This window comes from Ranitomeya imitator, chromosome 4 (assembly GCF_032444005.1).
Source record: "Ranitomeya imitator isolate aRanImi1 chromosome 4, aRanImi1.pri, whole genome shotgun sequence".
NCBI lineage: Eukaryota > Metazoa > Chordata > Amphibia > Anura > Dendrobatidae > Ranitomeya > Ranitomeya imitator.
In genome coordinates this window covers 511,801,400-511,817,794 of record NC_091285.1, presented here as the reverse complement: position 1 = coordinate 511,817,794, position 16,395 = coordinate 511,801,400, and the positions used below count along the sequence as shown (strand labels likewise).

At 42.4% G+C, this 16,395-nt stretch overlaps 1 protein-coding gene across 3 annotated transcripts in view; it reads right to left on the bottom strand.

Moving 5' to 3' along the window:
* PDE8A (phosphodiesterase 8A) overlaps nt 1-16,395 on the bottom strand; it is a 490,200-nt gene that overhangs the window by 92,108 nt on the left and 381,697 nt on the right. For all 3 annotated transcript variants that reach the window (XM_069766080.1, XM_069766079.1, XM_069766082.1), the window contains exons 6-7: nt 5,596-5,684; nt 2,125-2,203 (exon numbers count right to left, since the gene is read on the bottom strand). In XM_069766080.1, coding sequence (XP_069622181.1) covers nt 2,125-2,203; nt 5,596-5,684 — 168 coding nt within the window. The remainder of the gene's footprint in view (nt 1-2,124; nt 2,204-5,595; nt 5,685-16,395) is intronic.

Sequence of the window (16,395 nt, the reverse complement as noted above, 5' to 3'; positions counted from 1 at the left end):
GCATTAGCGCTATGCGCTTAACGGATTGCCCTAACGCAATGTGAACCAGGGTGCCAACCTCTGCTGACAGGCAGGGTTTATTAGACTACAGAGGTAGGGTTATCTAGTCAGCACGGTTGTTTGTTATGTTGATTGTGGCTGTCATGGTTTTGAAGGTATAAATAAGAGGATAATGTTATCTGTAATATCATTAGAATATAAGGTTATTTTTGTTCATTTTCTTGATTTTTTTTACCTTATTTGAAACCAGTTTAGTTTTTTTCATTTAGTGAACATGGTAAAAAAAAAAAAAAAAAAAAAAAAAAAATTTTTGGAATTGCACTTTTTTTTGCAATTTCATGGCACTTGTACTGGAAAACAGGAATATTGTAATATTGTATATGGTAAGATCAAAGGTGTTGTTCGAAAGTATAACTCGTCTGGTAAAAAAGAAGGCCCTCACATGGCCATATTGACAGAAGAAAAAAAAAAAAAAAAAAAAGTTATGGCTCTCAGAAGAAGGGGAGCGAAAACTGAAAACGAAAAGAAAAAAAAAAGGAAAATGGCTCAGGGGTTAAAGGGTTGTTAGGTCCAAATCGATAAGTCTGACTGCAGACTTCTGAATCTCTCCAGCGCAGGCACAGCGGGGATTCTCCGGTTTCTGAGCTGGGACCAGATGGGTATGTATGCATTATACATACTCCCGGCCACAGCCCGTCCAGTTGACACGGCCTCGCTATATACACATTTATATGGAGTGAGGCCATGCCCTCTACGCGAGTCAGCCGCGTCACTAAACTTGGGATGGCCTCGCTCCATACAAGTCTGTGGAGCGAGGCAGCACCCACTGTCTGGGAGTATGTATAGCTCATGGCTTATCCCCATTAATAGAATACTGTTTGGTACGCTGGAGCCCACATTATTGGGTCTCATAGGTCTATTTTATACCCTAATTTATTTTTCTATCTACTGGATGTGAGTACTATTCATGCTTGTATATTTAATATCTCTGGTTATGTATCCAGGGCTACTTTCATGGTTTATTACACCCCCTTTTTGGGTTATCTTGTATAACTTATATAGTGGTTATCAGTGGTCCTTACTGTATACATATATAAAGTCATAGAAGGTTACACAGCTTGGGAGTTACAGCTATTATACTGTTCCCTTGTGTCCTTGTGCCATTTTTCTATCATGCAGTACAATTTGGGGATATTTGGTTGTAATTGGAGTTATTGCTTGTACATGGCTTGTTTGTCTTCAACATATTTATACACAACAGAACTGCATATGACTAGGTAATGTATTTCTTATTCTGCATCTTCTAACTTATTACAGATTTAGCTCCCATATTTTCTTAAATGAGCTGTGTTTCTCTCATTTTTGTTGCATGGCCGAAAGTGTTGGCACCCTTGAAATTGTTTAAAATAAATGTAGTATTTCTCCCCGCAAATTATTGCTGTTACACATTATACACATGTTTGTTTTTGTATTGTTTCAATACACTCAAAGGAAATAATCAGAAAAAAAAGCCAACTGGACATAATTTCACACAAAACCCATGTTGTAATTACATGTTCACAGCAGGAGGTCCTACTTTAACGGAGGTTGAAGTATTCGCTCTCTCACTTCAACAGTTATAACTAAATCACATATGTATGATATGATGGTGATATGCCCCCTCTCCGGAAAGGTCTTTATGGATTTTACAATCGATGACAAGTTACATTCCAGAAGAGGAGATCACTCCTAACATTCCAGTCAGCTATTTCCACCAAATTCTTTGCAGCAGTCAGCTGCGCACCTCAATACCCTTCAACTCCCAACAGGGCTCTTATCAGTCACGTAGAATCACAATTCCTCGGCACCGAGCATTGGCAGTTTCCAGAGCAGTTCTCCTAATCACGGCTCTATGTCCCTGTTATATCTACATGTAAATATAGTGACAACAGTGTAGACTCAGAACACCGATATACCATAATTGTGTAGCTGCAGAATGAAACTAATCAGTAGAACTGTTCCTCAAGGAGGAGCACCCAGGAAGTAAAGAGAGTAAGCACTGCAAAGTTATGAGCTACTCAAGGGATAGCTTGTGAATACTCCCTTTTGTCTGTCTCTTTAAATGTTACATCCACGACCCTGTACCTGTATCTTGTGATCCTCATTTGTGATTTCAATGGCTTCTTGACTCTTCTCTAATGAAGTAAATAGTGAATTACAAGCCCTGAAAATAAAGTTATTTTTAATTTTATTTGGCCATGAATAAGAACAAGACATGCATTTAAACAGTTTTATTTTACATTTCTAATATCTGAAAAATAAGCGAAAATCAAAAAGTTGGCCATATTCGCTTTTAAAACTTGAGCTAGCGAACATAATAGTAATTATTTTCAGTAATGAATGTACTAGAAGTAAATAATTACCGTAAGTTAAAGTCGGAGTCCAGTGATTGTTTTTCTATTCATGCTGTCCATACATGCACATATTATGCTTTCAAAAATTGTTACAAATTTATTTTTTTCAATTAAAATGCAAAGTGAATGATAAAAGGTTAAATCTAAATCAAATCAATATCTGGTGTGACCAACATTTGCCTTTAAAATTACATCAATTCTTCTAAGAACACTTGCACAGTCATTAATTTTATAGGATTCTAATCAGGTGTATGCATAACCAAATATACAAACAGGTGATGATTATCATTTTGATATGTATGCTGAAACAATCATTAATTGAAACAGCTGTGTAGGAGTTTAAAACTGGGTGAGGAACAGCCAAATATTGTTACAAAAGGTGAGGTTGAGGTAGACCGTTTCAGGTCACAGATCACACGCCATAGCAAGACTGAGCACAATATCCAAGGTCCATCGGCTTAGAATTGGCAGCAACCAGTGTGCCCCAGCTACACCCATCTACTGTTCAGAGAAGTCTGACCACAAAAGTGTGGTCATAATGTAAGAATTGCATCCAAAAAACATACCGTACCTTCAACTTGGAAAGAAACCCCTATGACTTAACTATGTACAAAAACATAGGAATTTGGTGCAAAATTAACAGCAGCATTATTGGTGATCTTAAAAGGGAACCTGTCACCATGAAAATGCAGGCAGCATGTTATAGAGCTGAATATACTGATACACATGAAGAGACAGAATGATTTACACAAGCCTATATCCTCAGAGGATCAGTAGTTAGTTCTCCAAGATGTTTGGAACAACCTTCCGGCCAAGTTCCTTCAAAAACGGTGTGCAAGAGGACATAGAAGAATTAATGCGGTTTTGAAGACAGGTCATGTCACATATGGATTTAGATATCTTTTTTATTAGTTCACTTTATCAATTAAAACACGCAAACTATTAACACGTCTATTTTTAAAAGCTTTACGACAGTTATTGATGACGATTGTACAGTTCCTGTGACACAAGAGTCCAGCAAGAAAGGTTTTTTTAGGTTTTTTTTCTACTGCTCCACAAGCAGATAAAAATGGAAATCAAAACAGGCATGTGAACAGAGCCTCACAAGTTCAAAAGAAAATCACTGATCCAAAATTGTAAGTGAATGAAAATGACAATAGTGGCTTTGTCTACAATCAACTGGCAGCTCTAAACAAGTCTTCCATGGACAGGCTTTGCCATAGCTCCTCTGATTATTGGCCCCTTGAGAGCTCTGGCCTTCACCTTTTACCTCCTGAGCAGGGATGTGGACTTACACAGGGGCCCTGGGTTGAGCTCCTGGAGTAGCTGCTGGCTGATTGCGCAGGCTGGCGGGAAAGTCAGGCAGCCGTGTCAGAACAAGGAGGGCAAAAAGGGGACAAAAATATCAACAGTGGAAAAGTAAAAAGGGTTAAAAAACAGGAATAACCAATAGAATTGCAGGAACGGAGCACTGGGGTGTGGACCAGCTAAAGAGCACTTATAACTGGCACTGCTTGCCTTATTGGAAGCATGGTTACAGGGTGAAAATTAGCTTAAAGCTTCCCTATAGTTGATCGCTTTCAGTCACAGGGGCGTGCAGGGAGCATAAAATCACTGCTCACCTTACTGTGAATGGCACCAGTAATCACTCTTTGACCGCATAGCCAGGCTGTCAATCAAAATGCTATGGAGTGATTACAGCTGCCACTCACAGTGTGGTGAGAAGGGACTTCATCTACTCTCTGAACACTCGTATGACTCAAAGCCATCAGCTACAGGATGATATAAGTGAATTTTCACCATGTAACCATGCTTCCAGTAAGGCAAGCAGACATTATTTTAATGTTATTTACCTTTAGATTAACCCTATACCTAAATGACAAATTCTCTTAGGTAGAGTGCAGCTCCTCCCAATGGTCACAGCAGGGTATTATACTAAACTAACCCAAAAGAGTGTTAAAGGGACTTTGTCACCTGAATTTGGAGGGAACAATCTTCAGCCATAGGGGCGGGGTTTTTGATTCACCCTTTCCTTACCTGCTGGCTGCATGCTGGCTGCAATATTGGATTGAAGTTCATTCTCTGTCCTCCGTAGTACATGCCTGCACAAGGCAATCTTGCACAGCGCAGGCGTGTACTATGGAGGACAGAGAATGAACTTCAATCCAATATTGCAGCCAGCAGGTAAGGAAAGGGTGAATCAAAAACCCAAAAACCCCACCTCCATGGCTGAAGATTGTTCCCTCCAAATTCAGGTGACAGAGTCCCTTTAAAAATGACTGCCCTGCGTCACCCACAAGGGTGTGGAATGTCTCAGCAACAGAAGCAGAAACAGGGAGACCGGTACTGGCATGGATGCTGCAGATTGCATAAAATACATTTACTAATTCCCCCTCAACACTTACAAGCCACAGCATTTTTTTTTTTACTGCAAAAGGAAAAAAAATAAACGAGGCAAGCAAATCACAACGAAAAGAAGCAAAAAACACAGTTCTTCCTAAAAACGCTGTGTGTAAAAAGGGATCCTTAAAAGGGAATCTGTCAGCATGTTTTTGCAAAAGCATAATGTAGGGGCAAAGACCCTGAATCCAGCGATATGCCACTAATTAGGCTACTTGTTGCACCTTCACTAAAATCTGTTTTATCAGAAGATTATTACTAGAGGACTAGTTGTCTAGACCCATAGCCATGTGTCCTCATGCTCTGTGTAACCCTGCTCCCACCAATGATTGGCAGCTTTCTGCCTATGCACAGTGTACACAGGAAGCTGCCAATCAATGGTATGGGCAGGGTTTTGCAAAGTTCAGCATTCAAAGGCCTGGTGGATCTGCTGCAGAAAAAACAGCAAGCAGCCCTGAAAGCGACACATCGCTGGAATTGGGGGTCTCTGCTTACATCGTGCTGCTCTCAGATTACATAGCAAAACCTGCTGACAGATTCATATAAAGCAGGATTCATGTTTTTTTTTTGTTGCGGCAGTTTATGAACGTAAAAATAAAAGAATTATAAAGGTTTGTTTCAAAACCTAGATAAAGAACTGCCCTACCTATGTGGGGGGAAAAAAATGTACGGTATTTGTATGTTTGTAGTGGTTTCACCTTCACTGCATGCCACAAGTCTTCTTTCAGACTTTTTCCACCTACTGTGAGGGAGGGAGGAGGATATTCGAAATGTGTTTCAATCTAGCTTTCAATATTCTTACCTTAATTTTAATTGTGCACGCACTTCTCCATATTCTAATTGAATAAGCTCATTGTAACAGGCCATGACATTTGAGTTTTCTATATATCTCTGCAAGACAAAGGGTAAACCACTGGTTACATTACACTACTTTAGAAATGCAAGGTATGGTACACAGGCAAATGGTTTATTACAGCCCAGTTTTTCAATATATATATATTACTACACAGTTTACTATGTAAAAACATTTAAATGTTTCCAAGGACAAAAAAGGCAGGAAATTAATCCTGCACTGCCATGCTTTAGGTATTTTATACTTTCTGTAAACCAGCGGTACAGTAAGGAAATAAAATATTACATCCACAGAAGTCTATGGGGTTTTATTGTATGTCCGCATGCCTGCAATATCATACAGAAGGATTGGTGTAAGTCTCTCTGATTCTATGGGAACATAACAGAAGATATTGTAAAAATTCCCCTAGCACAGTTCCTTGCTGGTAAGGCCCCTGTCACACATCAGTTTTTTGCCGTCAGTCACAATCCGTTGGCTTGACGGATCGGTTGCAGATTGTCAAAACCTGATGCGATGGATCCGTTTTTTTTTTTTTTTACGGATCCGACTAGCGGATCTGGCTAATTGGATCGGAGCATTCTCAGTTAAAAAAAGGAATCAGTCGCCGTTCGTTTTTTCGACGTCCACAATGTTCCTTTGTCCGTTTTCTCTGGCTGCCGGACAAACTATTTTCGACGTATCCGGCGAACGACAGATGAAACATGAGGCCATCTATCGGAATTCGTTGCTAATAAAGTCTATGAGGAAAAAACAGATCCGGCGGCATCAGTCGCTGGATCAGTTTTTTTGCCATCAGTCGCAATCCGTCAAATTTTGAAAAAAACTGATGTGTGAAAGGGGCCTAAAATGTAATCTCTTCATTTCCTAGAAGTTGTCTTGCAGAGTTGTACAGCACACTTTATCAGAATACTAGGAGATGCTGCAAACTTTTACATTACTCAACACTTCAACTGCTAAAGGCCTTCTAAAAATTATACTACATAGACAAAGGAGGGACAAGCCCGATTATCCTGGTACACTCCTGATGTCACACACATTGCTTCTGCCAGGAAACTTCCAGTGGTGCCAAACTTTTGCCGAATGGGACAGTCACAGTAATGTCCTACTAAAGGACGGCAGAATGATACGGGAGCAAATAAACTGGCATTTTCAAGGGAACAGGCGGATTACTGTATGTTTTATTTAGCAGAACATACTAATGAAATCAATTTATGCATAGCGTCAACACACGGAACACCATTATGTAGTTATATTATAATGCACATCATGTCAGAAGACAATATGTTTACTGAGAGATGTGGCAAACTATGCCGGGTCAACTGTCTTTCTTCTGACATCTACGAAAAGGTCAGAAAAGAGTGCGAAATATGTTGTCCATGCTTTTCTCCAAGAATGCCCAGGAGATTGACAGAAAAGAGGCGACCTCCTCACTCCCAGAACAGTTGGCTAATTTCCCAGACACCGCCAAAACCTTCCAGAAAGCGGCCCATTTGATGCCAGAGAGCTCGATAATTAGGTTTTGGTCACACGTTCAGAATTTGATCAGTATTTTACCTCCGTATTTCTAAGCCAAAAACAGGAGTGGAATAATCAGAGGAAAGTATAAGGCTACTTTCAGGGTATGTGCACACGATGCGGATTTTGCTGCGGATCCGCAGTGTTCCCGCAGCTGCGGATCGGCAGCAGTTTCCCATGCGTTTACAGTTCAATATAAACCTATGGGAAACCAAAAACGCTGTTCACATGCTGTGGAAAAAAACGCGCGGAAACGCAGCGGTTTACATTCCGCAGCATGTTACTTCTTTCTGCGGATTCCGCAGCGGTTTTACAATTGCCCCTATGGAAAACCGCAGTTGTAAAACTGCAGAAAAACCGCAACGGTTTTCCACTGTGGATTTATCAAATCCACTGAAATCCGCTGCAGAAAAATCCGCAGTGGACCTAGAATACGTGTGCACATAGCCTCACACTTCTGTCTTTTGTCCTCCGTCCCAATCCGTCGGTTTGGGCAAAAAACGGATCCTGCAAATGTGCTTGCAGGATGCGTTTTTTGCCCATAGACTTGTATTAGCGACGGATCACGACGGATAGGCACACGTCGCGTCCGTCGTGCGACGGATCCGTCGTGTTTTGGCGGACGCGACGCACAAAAAAAGTTCAATGTAACATTTTTTGTGCGTCGCGTCCGCCATTTTCGACCGTGCATGAGCGGCCGAAACTCCACCCCTTCTTCCCCGGACTGCAGAATGGACAGTTGAAAAACTGCGTTGAAAAACTGCATCCGCTGCCCACGTCGTGCATTAATTTCACAACGTCCGTCGGCCCGACGCATTGTGACGGACCAGTACCGACAGAAATGTGAAAGTAGCCTAATAGAAACATGTCACCACTTCTGTATTTATCACCCTCTCCTGGTTTTGGCTTACAAATACTGAGGTAAAAAAAAACTCACCAAATACTGTGACCGCAGCCTAAGGCTATGTGCGCACGTTGCGGATTAGGCTTAGGAATTTCTGGTGTGGATTCTGCCTCTCCAGGCAGAAAACGCACCTGCAGATTTGTCACGTTTTTTGTGCGTTTTTGCTGCGGTTTTATTGCGTATTTGCTGCGTTTTTTACCCCTGCGTTTTCTATAATGGAATGGCTACAAAAACGCTGCAGATTAACAAAAAAGTAGTGACATGCTACTTCTTTTAAACCGCAGCGTTTCCACAGCAGATTTTCCGCAAAGTGTGCACAGCTTTTTTTCCTCCTCATTGATTTACATTGTACTGTAAATCAATTGCGGATCTGCAGCGTTTCTGCACCGCAAAAAACGCTGCGGATCCGCAGAGAATCCACAACGTGTGCACATACCCTTAGACAGTGCATCGGTATCCAAGCACACATTCAAGGACCAAGAAAGAGGGAGTGAAGGTGGCTATGAACTAAAACTAGGGTCAAAGTGTCTCCCAGGCTACACCATGTATGATACAATGCACATTGCCAGATGCCTTTTTAGACAGTCACTTTTCTGAGGCATTCCTCTCACATGGCGGCACATGAGCATATTGAGAAATCTGGCCTGGGGTATTAAGCATTGTATTCTCCACTAAAGGCACCAATTTCACATGGTGCAAAAACACCATATAAAACAGTGTTATCTACACTACACTAAGCGTATGAGACCCGATACCGACTCCTATGTGGGCATAGAGGTTGTGGTGGATAGAACCATTTCTCATCCCACAAAATTGAGAAGTTTCACTTAATAGAAAGCTTAGAGAGAAAATGCCCTTAAAAGGGGTTGGCCACCTTTGCAAGCACATTTCTATATACGGTACTTAAATACATGTATGAAATGAATAGATTCCATGACTCTGCCGCAACGCGTTTCAAAAGGAGGCCCGGTTTGTATGAGGTATAGATCCTCAAGTGATCATAGATCCATGTGGTATGTGCTGTTCATTTCCCACGAAAATCACACTGATAAGTATCATTTGTCTTCATCTTACATATTGCTCTCCCTCTGTCCTCTTAGATAGTTGGACTTGGTCTAGTTTAGGATGTGCTGTAAATATGTATCATAATAGGGGCATTTAGGGAAAGCCGCTGTGGAATGGGGGTGCCAACCTCTGTTGTCAGGTAAAATGATTTAAGGACATCTCAGGCATTTATGGGCCATGTGGTATCACCTGGGGTTAATACTATACATATGTAAAACATTATAAACTGGTATCGATCTAATTTTGCAGAACAAATACGGTCTATTTGTGGTATCATTTAGACTGCTTTATATGTTTAATAATTTTTGATCCAGTATTGATCCGGTTTCGTTTGCTTGATACTGTTCGTATCTGCATGGTTACATGAGGTATACGCACACAAATCTCTAATCCAGTGTTGATTTGGTTCTGGAAACTAATACATTTTGTGCATGTGTTTTATTAATCTTTAATACTGTCTATACATGCATTACCAGTACTGAACTGGTTTCTTATTTTTTCTACTGTATGTATATATACATATGTTATCAATAACATCCTAACATATACCATATTTTTCGCTTTGTAAGACGCTCCGGTTTAGAAGACGCACCCCAAATTTTGAGGAGAAAAATAGGAAACAATTGGTGGTGCTTCTTATAATCCATGCGTCTTATTGCTTACCGGGGGTGGCTGCAGTGAAGAGGGGTCTCAGGGTCGCTGCTGGAGGAGGCAGGAGTGGAGTGTTGCTGCAGGCTGGGATGAGGGGGTGTGCAGGTGTCCTGTGCTGCAGGGGTGTCTCCGGTGCTGCGGGGGGCTCTGCCGACATTTTGTGAAAGGCCAGAGCTCCTTGGCAGTTCGTCCATGCTTTCCTGTGCGGTGGACTTCGGAAAAATGGCCGCCGGGAGGTGGCGCATGCGCAGATGGAGATCTTGGGACTAAGATCTCGAGAGATGAGATCTCAGAGCTGAAATTCCATCTCCTGAGATCTTGGTGCCGAGATCTCTATCTGCGCCGGGTCCCGGCGGCCATTTTCCCGGAGTCCATCGCACAGGAAAGCATGGACGAACTGCCGGAGGGGCTCTGGCCTTTCACAAAATGTCGGCAGAGCCCCCCGCAGCACCGGAGACTCCAGCATCACCCTGGGCAGCAGCAGCGGACACCCCCTCATCCCAGCCTGTAATGGTAACAGTAAGCGGTATATCCGCTCTTTGTAAGATGCACCCCCATTTCCCCCCCCCCCCAAATTTAGGGGAAATAAAGTGCGTCTTACGAAGCGAAAAATACGGTATACACATTTCTAGCATTAGTCTAGAACATATACACATTTCTAGTATCTAGCATTCAGCATTAGAGTATGTTCACACAGGGCGTTTTTGCTGCATTTTTTATGCTAATTTTCAGCTTCTTTTTACAGTACCAGCAAAGTAGTAAAAAAAAATTTTTTTTGTCATCAAGATTTTGTGCTTTTCAGAAATTATTTTATTTTTATTTTTTTTTATTTTTTTTTTTTACATAGAGCATGTTACTTTCAGCGTTTTTACAGCATTTTTCACCCATTGACTTGAATGAATGGTGAAAAAACGCTGCAAATAAGCAGGTTGACTTTTTTGCAGCATATTAGGTGCAAAAAAGTCAAGGACAGCAGGATGTGACCTCACAATCAGCTCCGCTACATCTAGATGGCAGGCTGCAAGATGCATCCATACAGCCACCTGTCATCCAGCAGAGCAGACTCCAACCTCATTCACTTAAATGGGGGGCCCGACAATACAGTGTTTGATACGCTGTCATATGCAAGACAACGCGGCTAACACCGCTTCGGATCGGCAGTGAAACCATCCCTGCCAGTCAGAGAGCAGTGGTTCTCATGCTGTCAAAAGACAACGTGAGTGCTCAGGTGTGATTGGAGGTAAATAGTCTACCTCCGGGCACTGGTGTCAGGTGATGGGACTACCGCTCCCATTAGGCTACTTTCACACTGGCGTTTTTTAAAACACGTCGCAATGCGACGCAAGTTGTTTGCAGGATGCGTTTTTGCCTCATAGAGTAACATTACCGACGCATTGAGACGTATTGACAAACGTAGCAAACGTCGTGCGACGGTTGCGCCGTGTTGTGGCAGACCGCCGGGAGCAAAAAACGTTAAATGTAACGTTTTTTGCTGCCGACGGACCACTTTTCCGACCGTGCATGCGCGGCCGGAACTCCGCCCCCACCTCCCCGCACCTCACAATGGGGCAGCGGATGCGCCGGAGAAATGCATCCGCTGCACCCGTTGTGCGGTGCATCAAACGCTAGCGTCGGAATCTCGGCCCAACGCACTGCGACGGGCCGATTCCGACGCTAGTGTGAAAGTAGCCTTATCTGACACCTGCTGCCACTAATAACAGTAAGAGCAAGAGCGGATGATGGGAGTATTCATCAGCTGCTCCTGCACTGTAAAGTAAAAAAAAAAAAGACGTGGGTCCCCTCTATTTTTGATAACCAGCCAGGCAAAACTCACAGCTGGGGAATGAAACGCTCAGCCGTCAGCCTTAGAAAGGCTAGTTATCAAGAATAGAGGGGTCCCCATACTTTCTCACAGTGCTAGGGGGATCTCACCGAGGTCACCACAGTTCAGCCCGGCTGAACTGGTTCTCAGTTGCATCTTGCATCTTGGTTGCATCTTGGCATCGTCCAGGTTGATAACTATTTCTGCCCCAGATATGGAGGACGGAATGGGACAGAATGGCGACAGTTGAGGGATATTGTTTTTTATTTTTGGTTTATTACAGGAGAAAGAGGGCTTCGATGGAATTAGGCGAGGTCGTAAGTATGATATTAAGATTATTAAATGAGTGTCATTCTTTCAAATAAAGGACTTTATTCTTGGTGTGTGTTTTTATACAATGTGACTGAGGTTAGTAAGGGGGCGTCTTATTGACGCCTCTCCATAACTAACCTCAGGGCTTGATGTTACCTGACAATACAAAGGTGACATCAACCCCCCAACTATCACCCCACTTGCCACCACTACAGGGCAAGCAGGAAGAGCGAGGCTAAGTGCCGGAATTGGCGCATCTTAGAGATGCGCCTTTTCTGGGGCAGAGGAGAGCTGATGCTTTTAGCCTGGGGGGGGGCTGGAGGGGGCACTTCCTAGGCTATTAATATCAGCCCACTGTCTGCATAGCCTTTGCTGGTTATTAATTATAAGGTGACCCTATGTCTTTTTATTTTTCATATATATGTATTCTATGTGTATATATCTATTCTAAGCTGTCAGGCTGTGATTATACTGTAAGCGGCACATGAATTGAATATATATATATATTACACACACACATAATAATATATATATATATATACACATATATATATTATGTGTGTAATATATATATATATATATATATATATATATATATATATATATATATATATATATATACACACACATATATATACACATATATATACACACACACATAATGGCGGCCCGATTCTAACGCATCGGGTATAGAATATGCATGTCCACGTAGTGTATTGCCCAGCCACACACATAGTATATTGCCCAGCCACACACATAGTATATTGCCCAGCCACACACATAGTATATTGCCCAGCCACACACATAGTATATTGTCCAGCCACACACATAGTATATTGCCCAGCCACACACATAGTATATTGCCCAGCCACACACATAGTATATTGCCCAGCCACACATAGTATATTGCCCAGCCACACACATAGTATATTGCCCAGCCACACACATAGTATATTGCCCAGCCACACACATAGTATATTGCCCAGCCACACACGTAGTACATTGCCCAACCACGTAGTACATTGCCCAGACACGTAGTATATTGCCCAGACACGTAGTATATTGCCCAGACACGTAGTATATTTCACAGCCCATATAGTATATTGCAATGTGGTCATCATATCCCTGTTAAAAAAAAAAAAAAAGAATTAAAATAAAAAATAGTTATATACTCACCTTCCGGATCCCCCGGATCCAAGGGAATCGGTTACCGACGCTCCTCGCGCGCTCCGGTCTCAAGAGTGCATTGCGGTCTCGCGAGATGAAGATGTAGCGGTCTCGCGAGACTGCTACGTCATCATCTCGCGAGATCGCAGCATGGACCGGTTACTGGAGCGTCGCGAGCGGGAAAGGCCTGTTGTGGATCTGAGGGGCCGACGGACGGTGAGTATATAACAATTTTTTTTTTTTAATTATTTTTAACATTAGATCTTTTTACTATTGATGCCGCATAGGCAGCATCAATAGTTAAGCGTTGGTCACACAGGGTTAATAGCAGTGTTAACCGAGTGCGTTACACCGCTGCATAGCGCGGTAAGTTAACGCTGCCATTAACCCTGTGTGAGAGCTGACTGGAGGGGAGTATGGATGGGGCACTGACTGCGGGGAGGAAGGAGCGGCCATGTTGACGCCGGACTGTGCCCGTCGCTGATTGGTCGTGGCTGTTGGATTTCCATGACAGAGGCCGTGACCAATGAATTTCCGTGACAGACAGAAGGACAAAGACAAAGACGGAAGTGACCTTTAGACAATTAGATAGTAGATATATATAGTTAAGTAGTTCAGTCCATATATATTTGGACAGAGACAACATTTTTTTAATTTTGGTTATCGACATTACCACAATGAATTTTAAACAAAACAGTTCAGATGCAGTTGAAGTTCAGACTTTCAGCTTTCATTTGAGGGTATCCACATTAAAATTGGATGAAGGGTTTAGGAGTTTCAGCTCCTTAACATGTGCCACCCTGATTTTAAAGGGACCGAAAGTAATTGGACAATTGATTCCAAGGCTATTTCATGGACAGGTGTGGGCAATCCCTTCATTATGTCATTCTCAATTAAGCAGATATAAGACCTGGAGTTGATTTGAGGTGTGACGCTTGCATTTGGAAGGTTTTGCTGCGAAGTAAAACATGCGGTCAAAGGAGCTCTCCATGCAGGTGAAACAAGCCATCCTTAAGCTGCGAAAACAGAAAAAAACCCATCCGAGAAATTACTACAATATTAGGACTGGCAAAATCTACAGTTTGGTACATCCTGAGAAAGAAAGAAAGCACTGGTGAACTCACCAATGCAAAAAGACCTGGGTGCCCACGGAAGACAACAGTGGTGGATGATCGCAGAATTCTCCATGGTGAAGAGAAACCCCTTCACAACAACCAACCAAGTGAACAACACTCTCCAGGAGGTCGGCATATCAATATCCAAATCTACCATAAAGAGAAGACTGCATGAAAGTAAATACAGAGGGTTCACGGCACGGTGCAAGCCACTCATAAGCATCAAGAATAAAAAGGCTAGACTGGACTTTGCTAAAAACATCTAAAAAAGCCAGCACAGTTCTGGAAGAACATTCTTTGGACAGATGAAACCAAGATCAACCTCTACCAGAATGATGGAAAGAGAAAAGTATGGTGAAGGCGTGGTACAGCTCATGATCCAAAGCATATCACATCATTTGTAAAACACGGCGGAGGCAGAGTGATGGCTTGGGCATGCATGGCTGCCAGTGGCACTGGGTCACTAGTGTTTATTGATGATGTGACACAGGACAGAAGCAACTGAATGAATTCTGAGGTATTCAGAGACATACTGTGTGCTCAGATCCAGCCAAACTGATTGGTCGTCGTTTTATACTACAGATAGACAATAATAATAATAATAATAATAATAATAATAATTAAATAACAATGACCCAAAACAAAGCTAAAGCAACCCAGGAGTTTATTAAAGCAAAGAAGTGGAATATTCTTGAATGGCCAAGTCAGTCACCTGATCTCAACCCAATTGAGCATGCATTTCACTTGTTAAAGGCTAGTTTCACATTTGCATTAGAATCCGCAGGGTTTAATCCGCAACCGCAGATGCAGGAAAAACCGCATGGAAATGCTGTGTTTTTAGACGCATGCGTTTAAAAAAAGTGCGGCGTTTTCATGCCTTTCCATGCGTTTTGCATGCATTTGCGTTTTCTGTACGCATGGTGAAAAATATAACAGTAGAAAAATTTAGATAAACACCGCCAATGGGACTACAGTGGGCATGCATTATGGGATATCTAAATATAGACCCTTGGACTGCTGAAATCTTCAGTTTGCTACTGTATCCTGTGTCATGATGGATCTTCGCATGGAGAGCTTTTATTTCAACCTGTATTTAAGAATCAAGCTGTTTCTTGCCTGTGCATTTGCTTGGGAGTAACAACAAAAAATGGAGAATGACAGAAGGACACAGCGTAGGCGTTTTTGTTGACACCCCATTATTGAACTCCGGGAGAGCCGTGGAGCCTATCACACGCTATATGGCGAGCTTAATGCCCACCTGGACAAATTCCCAGAATATACCAGGATGTCTCAAGACTTTTCGGGATTTGCTTGGTCGTGTCCAAGGAGCCATCCGGAGACAGGACACCCAGCTCCGTAGAGCGATTCCAGCAGAGGATCGACTCCTGGTTACATTAAGGTACGTAATAATTCTAAGCAAATGGCAGTCATAATTATTGTTGGTCTGCCATGTATTATTTGTATTTTCCTTTATGTATTTAGCAGAACACCACCATAAATAAAATAAAAAAATAAAATTACAATCAATTCTATTTCTGATTTCTGGCAACCGGAGAGAGCTCATCATCCCTCCACTTCCAGTACCGGCTTGGAATTACCACCCTGTCTGGAATAGTTTCGGACACCTGCCGGGCTTTGTGGAACGTTCTCCGGGATGAATTTATACTCCTACCCACCGAGGACATGTGGATGGAAATTGCAGAGAAATTCTGGAGTGTGTGATTTCCCCACCTGTTTGGGTGCGGTGGATGGAAAGCACATACGCATTATCAAACCCGCCAGAACTTGATCGGAGTACTTTAACTACAAAAAATATTTTTCTGTTGTGCTCATGGCAATAGCAGATACGGACTGTCGCTTCATCGCCGTGGACATTGGAGCTTTTGGCCGTGGCAACGAATCCCAGACTTTCAAGAACTCGGATAAGGGCCGACGGTGTGTATGGCAAAAATTTTGATTTTCCACTGCCACGACCTCTCCCCAACACTCAAGGCCCACTGATGCCATTTGTTATGGTTGGGGATGAGGTCTTTCAGATGTGTGAAAACCTACTGAAGCCATATTCCAGTCGGGACTTGAACCACACTAAAAGGATTTATAACTACAGACTGACCAGGGCCCGAAGAACAGTAGAGTGTACCTTTGAGATTCTAGTCTTAAAATGGGGCATTCGTGGGACAGCCATTAACCTAAAAATG